Genomic DNA, 9680 nt, shown 5'->3' on the forward strand with positions numbered 1-9680 from the left:
GCAACCACAACAACCACAGACAATGCTCCAACAGCCACCACTCACCATAGCAGATTTGCCAACAGCAGGACCTTCATTGCCAGCTGCTTATGACTTATCATCTCTTTTTGACCCAATGGTTCAACCCTCATGGGTATTGCAGCAGCCACGACCGCCGCCTCCTCTGCCTCTGGACCCGCGCCACTTTGGTGGCGCTAGATCTCAGGTGGACATGTCACCGTCCACCGGAGGCGGGGGCGGCGATCTTCAAGAATTGGCACGTGAACTTCTGCATAGACATGGATCGGTAACAGTGCCATGCACAGAATCATCAGCTTTGCCACCACAGACCAAGTGAGATCAAGGACACATTTTATTGAAAAGTACTGACTTATAATATGTTAAATATTAGTGGTACTCATGAGATATTTTTAAAAAAAAATTAAGAAAAATGAGGGTTTTCAATTTTAATTAATCAAAAAAAAAAAAAAACCTAGGCAAAGTCATGAAAAAATCTTTAATTTTACCCTATTTGTAATTTTCTTGATCCTTCTTCTTTTTAGTTTGTTGTACTACTTTTTTTTTTGGTTAATACTAATTACATTCAATATTAGTTATAGATCTATAATGCTTACTTTTAATTGCTCCCTTTGTGTGTGGTGATATCGAATTTTGATTACATTCTTGCTTGAATATTATCTTGAAAAATCTCAAGTTTATTTCTTAATTTAATCATTGACTTCTTAGATAATTGAACCAGTTAGGTTCTGAATGACGACTATGGACTAAGTTTAAGTTAGCTCCTTATAAGGTTCTGTGTCTTTGCCTCCAAATTCACTCACTTCGAGATAGACTAAAATTTCGATTTTCTATCTAGGGAGAATAGAATTTTTTTTTGCTTATAAGCTTGCCATTTGTGTTTTGCTTTTTCGATCTGGAGTTATGACGCTATTTTTTTATTCTCGTTTTTGACTTTAAGCTCCATTCCATTATAAAAGGAGACTTCAAATATCCTCCAAAGCTCTTTCTTTTTTTGGATTGGGTGTTGAATCTTTATTTCTTGTTTAATTGGGTTTGTTGATACTTTAATTTATTCATGTTTTATTGACGATGAGTTTCTATATACGCAATGAATTGATTTGTCTTTTTTATATCCAAGAAGTCGTTTATAAGTAACGAGTTTTGTTAGCGTGAGCTATATATTGGTGTAAATTGAATTGCTTTACGTACACTCATATAAGATTTTGATTTACTTTATTTTGTTTCCTTGTTAAATTTCTCTATTTTTTTCCCAGTTAATTTAGACTAAAAGTTGTATTTATTTATTGACTCTTAGTCATCAGAGTGAATATAAATGAACTAAATTACTATTGAAGTAAACCACACACAAAACAAAACAATAAGAAAAGGCATTTGAGATTAACAAATAGATTTTTTTTTCCAGTTTTGGGTAATCATTAACGAATTAAATCATTCTTAGGTTACAGATTAAGGAGTAGTTTGAATCTTTTACGTCTCAAAAAGGATACACCACATATACACTCTTCAACCTCCTTTTTTAGCTTTTATATTATTCTTGTTTCAAGTACAAGCAATCACTCAAACAGTAACGATATGGGTTGTGGTGCTGTGGTTTGAACTAGTTCACCCTTAATCAGAGGTCTCCAAATTTAATTAGAGTTCCAATGCAGGCTCCGAGGGAAACCAAGAAAATCAATCAGAGAGTGTTGGCATAGGACTACGATTTCTTTACTAACGCCATTTTTCTTCCTTTTCTTTAGTAATTTTTATTATCCAGAATAATGGGTGATTATAATTTGTTGCAATCTAAGGGTGTGTTCGGTAGGAAGGAAAATGTTTTGTAAAAAAAAAAAAGTGAATTTCTTATTTATTTTTTTGTGTTCGGTATATAAGTAAAAAGTATTATCCTGAATATAATTATGGTAGTGGTGGTAGCGGGTAGGGATTTCGAGGGTCAGAAGATACCATCAATGTTAAATATCACTTGTACAACTTATTTTTCCAACCTCCACAAGAGAGGTCGTTTTTCTCATTTTTAAGAACCTTATTTTCTTAACCGAACATGAAAAAATTGGACGGAACACAGCCTAAAGATTATGATTTGGATTTGTCGAGATAATTTTATTTTCCCTAATCTTGGTTTTGGTACACCTTCTAATTGATGGGATTGTTTATTCGAAATTAGCTCATTTGAGTAATGAGAGCTACCAATTGTATCCATCAACTTAAACAACAATCTGGTTTTCTGATTGGTATTATATCTATTATTGAGATAAAAGTATGATTAGTTCTCAAGAAGGCTACACCTATCTTAACAAGTGAGGTTCAAACACTTGGATTTTCACTCTATCGCTAAGACTACACCTCAGTCTCAAATAAGTTGGGTTCAACTATATGAATCCTCACTAACCATGTTTTTTCGCTTTTAAGGTTCAACAACGAAAAAGTAAAGAGTTGCAACTTATAATGAACCATAGTAATTGAAATACTACAGGAAATGGTTTCACATTTGAGTACATCCCCAAGAACATAAAGAGCTCTCCTCTTAACTTTGTTAAGCCCTCAACCTCTTACCAGAAATATGAAAAAACATACCTCTGCTTGTTTTATTGATACAAGCAGCAGTGAGTTGTTATACTTTCCTGGGCAGTGTGTTGTATCAACGTACAGCAAGCTGGATGAAGATGCTTGAACCAGAACCAAAAACAAAACTTTTAACTAAACCACTAGGCTCAAAAAGCTTGACATATGTGTTGGTGCATGAGACTATCTTGTGCTTGAATATATGCACACACACATATTTACAAGTATATTCACCAAGTCAGATTGAAAAAAGGGAAGCTCTTGTTTCCAGTTTTCTTTGTTTTTCAACCCCCTTTTTCTCTTATTGCGACATGGGGGGAATAAGCAGCAGTTACTGAAGACAGGTTTTAGCAAACCAGTTCCTTTAGTGAAAAAAAGTTTACATACCCGCAGATAGGAAACCAAGACTGACTCTCAAATAGATACAACAGAGAGAAACTCCTGGCTAAAGCAAAAAACATCAGTTTAGTAATGCGCAGTTTGATGCGTAATCTCTCAGAACAAGCTCCACTTCTCCAACTACCCCAAGTCTCTTGAACCAACGAGCCAATAATTCAGAAGCTTCTCTGCCAAGCACAACACCATCCCTCTCTAAATCCATCAAAACATCAAGTGCCTTGCTCAGTTTGTTTTCTGTTTCATAAGCTTTCAATAGCAATGTGATACACTTGTCATTTGGCTTTATGCCAACTCTTCTCATATTTTCAAATGTAATACAAGCTTCACTCAATTGACCAGCCATAATATAGGCATTCATAAGCAGACCACAAATTGTCGCATCAGGGATTACTCCTGCTAACTGAGTTGTGTCAAAAACCCTTTGAGCTCCTTTGCTATCACCACTCATCGAATAGGCTCTCAGAAGTGCTTTATAAACTTCTGGTCCAGCATAGATCTCTTGTTCTTCCATTTCCTTCAGTAAAGCCTCTCCTTGACCAAGCTTTCCAGCTCTGACATAGGCCATGATTATTGACCCAAAGGACCTCTTATCCAATGGTACACCAAGCAACCTCATCTCTTCAAAAGTATCTTCAGCCAGCTTAAGGTTACCAGCCTTGCTATACATGTGAACTAAAGCTGTCAGCGTCACCTGATCACATGTGAAGCCTCTACTCTTCATGGATAAGAACACACTTTCAGCTTCTTTCAGCCGATTCTGCTTTGCATAGCCATGAATTATCTTGGTGTAATCACGAATATTGGCTTCAAATGATTCTGCTAAGAGGGACAATTCAGCTACCTGAGATACAGAAAGTGCACCAAGGAGTTGATAAATTGGCTGATTTCCTTGTCTACATTCAAAAAACTTGTTGAAAGTTTAGTGGAAAGACTAGTAAGCACATAGTTTACTGATATCAAGAAAATTCAGAATAATTGTAGCCCTGTTCCTGATTCCTAGCTTTCTAACACTCTGTTTGGATCATCGTTACTCATTGTATTGTATTGTATTGTATCGTTACTATACCTACAATGTTTGTTTTGATTGTTACTTAAAATGTATTGTATTGTATTGTTAAATTTCGTTGTTACGTAACAATGAAAACCCCTATTTTATGGAACAACCAATTTGGTGTGTTCCCATTGTTACTTAATTTCTTTTTTCAATTATATCTTTACATAATATTTCAAAATACTATTTTACCCTTTACCTTATATTATTTAATTCTAGTCAAACCTCCTACCCTAGAATAATTAAGGATATTTTAGTAAATTTATAAATTACAATACAGTACGATACAATCAAACCAAACAATTAAAATGTTATTAAACAACAACAAACAATACAGTCTAGCCAAATATTGTATCTACCATACAGTACAGTACAATAGAGTACAATACAATACAATACATTATGAAACAATGGGTAACAATGATGTTTAACAGAGTGTAAGTGAAATAGGATCAGAGAAGGATGTGTCTTCAATTGTTCTTAATCAAATTGTGACTCCACAATTAAATTCACTTGAAGGGTTTAATAATGAAAAGGAGATGGATAACTATTTATTAAAAAATGACAATGAAAAAGAAGAATCAATGCTCTTTAAGAAAATACTAGAACTACTAGAGAACAATCCACAGATTTAGTTATTATCACATGATGGATTTGAAAGATCAGAATTGTTACCCCCTTTAAAAGAACAGGGAAAGGCGATTGAGCTTTTTGTACCGATGAATTTTCTAGGTATAGTCAAACACTGGCTTCAAAGTTCAAATGACTCTCCTGAGAGGGAAGGCATATAATAACCAGTTCTAGCAATCTCAGAGGCACATAGCAAGGTTCAGATTAACATATACCATCTAAAAAAAGTTTTGTAAAAATAATTCTATATTCACAGACCATTAATGAACTAGAAGATCTCCATGGTATTCTAATGCTTCTACTTTCCTGATTGAAAAGGATCCAAATACTAACATGGCAAGCATCTGGCTTCTTATCTGAATAAGCTAGTACTTAGATTGCTGGCCTGTTCACCCCCTACAACAAAACCTCCACCATCTCCCCAGATTAAAATTAATGATGTTGTTTATGATACGCTGTCATGAAGTTTTTACAATTACTAGAGAAATAGGAACTATGCACGCCAGACAGCAAACACAACCAGCAACATTCAGCTAACAGTTCAGTAAACTTATAAACAAGAGGGACTTTAAATCACGCCTTTAGCAGTCCACTCAGATATCAGAATTCACTCTACCTAGAAGTAAAGAGATTCTCCTGTAGATCACTTGCTCTAACAGAATGTGAGGGGATTACACAGACTCCAATTATTAAAGCCATCTGCACTGAGAAGCAGATGAGAAAGTGATTCAACTGAATTACTTTCTCGGGCTGAATCTTACAAGATGACACTGATCCCGTTCTTCTTCTTTTCAAGGCAAAACACAAAGAATATATAGACTCCATTAGAAAACCTAAGTGCAACTTAAGGTTGAAATAGTTCAGAAAACTTGCAAACAAGACTGAAAATCAAGTCATTGCCAGTCCTCTAGAGATCACCCTTCACCCAAAATTCTGAATATTTTACTGTACATAACACCTTTCAAGATCAACCCTATACCTGGAATGATTGCTTGAGCCTATCCATATTTTCACTTCTACATTCCTTCCCCACTCTATAAAGGACACGAGACTTTAAGCAACAGGGACTTCTTGTGTATGACTTTTTTGCTGGTAGCTGTTTGGATGTTCACTACAATGATGTTGCAGTTGCACTTGACTTATTTTTCTCTTAGAAGTGCAGTGGTAGTGGTAGCAAGAATGTTACAGAGTGGCCTCCAGGGCTTAGTTCAAGTGGCAAAGGTTGAGGGACTTGTGACTTAGGTCACAAGCTTTCCCTGTGCCCTGTGAACTAAGCCTGGTATAGAGTGAAGAAGGGCAGAGCGGGGGGCCCATTATACATGACTTTCGAAGGCTGAGGTTGGTCCTAAGGATTGACCCTAGACGAATTTCACAGTTAACAAGTAAAGAATGTTAGTGTGCTCATCCCAACATAAGTGTCATATCTATAATAGTCATTTGTCTTAAGTTTGCTACAAGTGATTAAAAGATGGCGCTGGAGTTGACTAATTTATACCCTCACCTTTATCTTTCCAAGAAAATTTACTAACTTAGAAAGTAGTGGTGCCTTTTTCATCCAATTATAAGTTCCACAAATGTGCCTGAGTTATCCTACTTTTTCACCATCACAATTCTAGAGGACCTTATGTGCCAAGAACAGCACTATTATCCAGTTGTAAGGATTATGGAAGTTGTTGATAGCTATGGTCAAGTCGCTAATTCTTTTAGGAATTAAGAAAAGGATTCGAGTAAAGCTTATTTCACAACTTAATAAAATAGTCCTCAAAGGTAATAAATAACCTTCTGGTAGATAATGTTCAGCCGCTTGTATAAAAGCTCCGTCAGCAGTAATTAGGAGATGAACAAAAAGGGCCAACAGTAATCTGTATAATGGAACCATGAGCAGAAGAAGAAAGGTCCCAAGCATTCTCATTGTCATAGGCTATTAGACTCAGAATTCCATTGCACTAACTAGATCTTAGATGGGTTCAACATGTTTCCTATTTATCCATACTATCTTCTGGCAGCTACTCCACTTTTATTACGAGATGAACAAAAAGGGACAACAGTTATCTGAATAATGGAACCATGGACAGAAGAGGAAAGGTCCCAAGCATTCGCATTGGATTGATCTCAAATCTACACTTAATTATCCAAGTTAAGTAAATAAATAAAATCTCTAATGACTAATCTACACTACCTAATGGACGATAATTGTCAAAGAAAACAAATTCATCCATTTTGAATCCAGCATCCTCACTAGTTAACATTAAACTAATGCAATGGTACCAGCTATTACAAGGAGAATATCCACAAATCAAAAGGCTTAACAAGAGGAAACACACATTGTTTGACAAGAAATGGTGTCAAATTCCTGTAGGACAAAAGTTTATCCACCATAAAGTGATGTCTCTACTACTTCAAGGCATTACGACAAACCTAATGTGCTGCCATAGTGAGACCTCCAGCTAAACTCCAAAAGGAGGGGAAAGGACAGAGAAAACGTGGGAATAGACTTGGGCTACCAAAAGAACAAGCAAATTAGTATCAATGGATAAGGTATGGAAGACATGGAACAAAAGGAAAGATGCATATGATTTGGCAGACTAGACTCGGAACCACCTATGAAGGTTGTTGAAAAGACCAAATCGTCAAGTTAGTAACAGGAGACATATCAACTATTTTTGAGCAGTGAGCACAACTTTATGGAGATGGTTCCAAACAGTGGCGTAAACACATAGAGTGAAGGGTGGTCAGTTAAACACTCTTCATCGGAAAATTATATTGTATATACATGTCAAAAATTGCTTACACATATATTAAACCTTAAGCACCATTAACAAAATTTCTGGTTTCGCGTTGGCTCCAAATGACTACCCTTGAGTGATGTGCCTTCAGCTGAGCGTCAAAAAGGTGAAGATGGAGGAAAATAGCTAGTAGAAAATTTTTCAACATTTTCTGTTCGCATCCATCAAATTTAATGAAGGCAATGTGACATTCAAGCACAATTCAACTACATTTGAGTTAGGAAGTGGTCAAAGTAATGGTTGTAATTAACAATTTTCCATGGTAGATAGACGACTGAGACAAGAGAATACTAATCCAGCAAACTTGATGCAACAAAACTCATAAAGAATGTGAACAAAAGCCAGCAGCAAGCAAGACTTAAGTGAAGTCAAGAACTATGTGGTAGAGGAAGAAAGTGACATTACCTCCAAATACATTGGATGATTCAGCCTGTCCAATTCTTTAAGTACCGCAAGCCAATCAGCTCTCTCAGGCTTCATACTCTTCACCCAGGCCTCTAACAAGAGTGACACACTACCCTTTTCGGGTGAATAGCAAATGATCTGTTGCATTAATGCCTTACATCTATTTATCATCTTTGGTGGAAGCTTCAAGATAGCCCTTTGCTGTTCCTCAGTAACATCAGAGCCTATCTTAACCCACTTATACCTAGGTTTATCATTAACTTGGTTTTCAGCACTACCCTTCTGATGAACTGCTACATTACTCACTGCTAATAAAGGCCTAAACCCCAATTCACGATTCTCAAAAATGGCAACTTTTTGCAAGAAAAAAACACCCTTTAAAGGATATTGATGGATTCTTCCAATAGTATTGTTTAGTATAGATGTTTGAGTGGAACAACACAAGACATCAGATGCCACAAAACCCATGTCCAAAATCAGATATTAATTCAATTCAAGAACACTGCAACAATAGTGGGTTTCTTCCACAGATTTTCGTGGGCACTGCTAATTCAAATAATATGCAAGCAGAGAGTCAGTAGAAAATTTTAGAAATAATATTTCTGGCAAATTGTTACCACTATCGCCAGGAAGTAGATGGCACTGTCATCCATCGATGCGCTAAAATTTACTTGTTTTTTTTAGCAATTGCAATCCTTAACCTGTCATCATCACTGCAAGTAGCCAACCAAGAATTCGGCCAAGAACGAGCGGTAGCGTTGCCTGGAAAATAAAATTGGAAGGGCTAAGTGGATAACATAACGGCTTAAGAATGGCAGAATGACACGAGAGACTGAATCGTTATGCTCGGCTCCATTTCTCAGTTGATATGACCTTGCCAATTGAATTCTTAAATTCATTAAAACGCAATACTTTAAACTCCTTTCTTATGTGTGAGTGTAGCATAACAGCTTAAATATGGAATTTCCATGTTATTTTGTAGAATTTCATGTCATTTTTAATGCCACGTAAAAAATTAAATGTTAAAAAAAAAAAGTTTGCACATTAAATTTTTCAATATCATGTTCTTCATATTTGCTCATAATTGAGCACTAAATTCATGTCAAATTGATCTAGTTCTTCCTATTTGACATGAAATTTTTTACGCTAAAAGCTTACCAACACAAACCCAATAATTTTCCATCATAATTTTGAATTAATTTCATAAACTCACAAAATCCATTTGTTATTCTTCAAGCTTCTTCATGAAATTTATCAACTTTTCAGTATACACCATTACTCTTCAAGATTTCAAAATTATCTAAACTTCAACCTTTCACAAACAAGATTCGAAAATTCAGATTTTTAAAGTGTGTAATTCAACCAAGATTCATAGAGAAGAAATTTGAATTTCAAAATTACAGAAAATAAAATGGTTGAGATAAGAGACTTGGATTTTAAAAGGTGTGAATGAAAAAATGAAGAGTTGCGACTTTTATGAAGAGTTGTGATTTTTATGAAAAATTGTGACTTTTATGAAGAGTTGTAACTTTTATGCGACATTTTCGAAAGATTGTGACTTTTCCAAAGGGTTATGACCTTTCTGATAAGGCACAATAAGAATTTTTTCACACTACCATTTGTTTTCTATAAATTGAGGGATTTTCTCTCATTTTAAGAGAATCAATTTTTTGGACTTCTTCTACTACTACTAAATCGAGTATTCTAAGTGTACTTTACTACCGTTGAATGACTCGATGACACCGTGATTTTAGGTACCGATACACCAATGAGTAAGATCGTTCTATCCTAGGAGGATATATTCCATTAACCTCGGGTACTTGAGG

The 9680-nt window shown here is 35.5% G+C and overlaps 2 protein-coding genes across 2 annotated transcripts in view; one reads left to right on the forward strand and one right to left on the reverse strand.

The window, feature by feature from the left end:
- LOC102600862 (LOB domain-containing protein 30) overlaps positions 1-460 on the forward strand; it is a 5228-nt gene extending 4768 nt beyond the window's left edge. Inside the window, exon 3 of the mRNA XM_015312535.1 lies at positions 8-460. Within this exon, the coding sequence (XP_015168021.1) occupies positions 8-337 (330 nt within the window). The 3' untranslated portion in view covers positions 338-460. The remainder of the gene's footprint in view (positions 1-7) is intronic.
- A 2004-nt stretch (positions 461-2464) lies between these two features.
- LOC102581801 (pentatricopeptide repeat-containing protein At1g01970) lies at positions 2465-8713 on the reverse strand. The gene is made up of 2 exons (XM_006339378.2): positions 7855-8713; positions 2465-3823 (listed from the first exon to the last, which is right to left on the reverse strand). The coding sequence occupies exons 1-2, from the start codon at positions 8320-8322 to the stop codon at positions 3044-3046; spliced, it is 1248 nt and encodes a 415-aa protein (XP_006339440.1). The 5' UTR covers positions 8323-8713; the 3' UTR covers positions 2465-3043.
- Between the last annotated feature and the right edge of the window lie 967 nt (positions 8714-9680).

Source organism: Solanum tuberosum, unplaced genomic scaffold (genome assembly GCF_000226075.1).
Source record: "Solanum tuberosum cultivar DM 1-3 516 R44 unplaced genomic scaffold, SolTub_3.0 scf00010, whole genome shotgun sequence".
In the NCBI taxonomy this organism is placed as follows: Eukaryota; Viridiplantae; Streptophyta; class Magnoliopsida; order Solanales; family Solanaceae; genus Solanum; species Solanum tuberosum.

Bases quoted from the DNA above. Each gene is read 5' to 3' on its own strand.
- LOC102581801 (XM_006339378.2), bottom strand. From the start codon at position 8,322: ATGGGTTTTGTGGCATCTGATGTCTTGTGTTGTTCCACTCAAACATCT. The intron at 3,824-7,854 runs GTAATGTCACTT...TCTGTATCTCAG, and splicing joins ATCATCCAATGTATTTGGAG to GTAGCTGAATTGTCCCTCTT.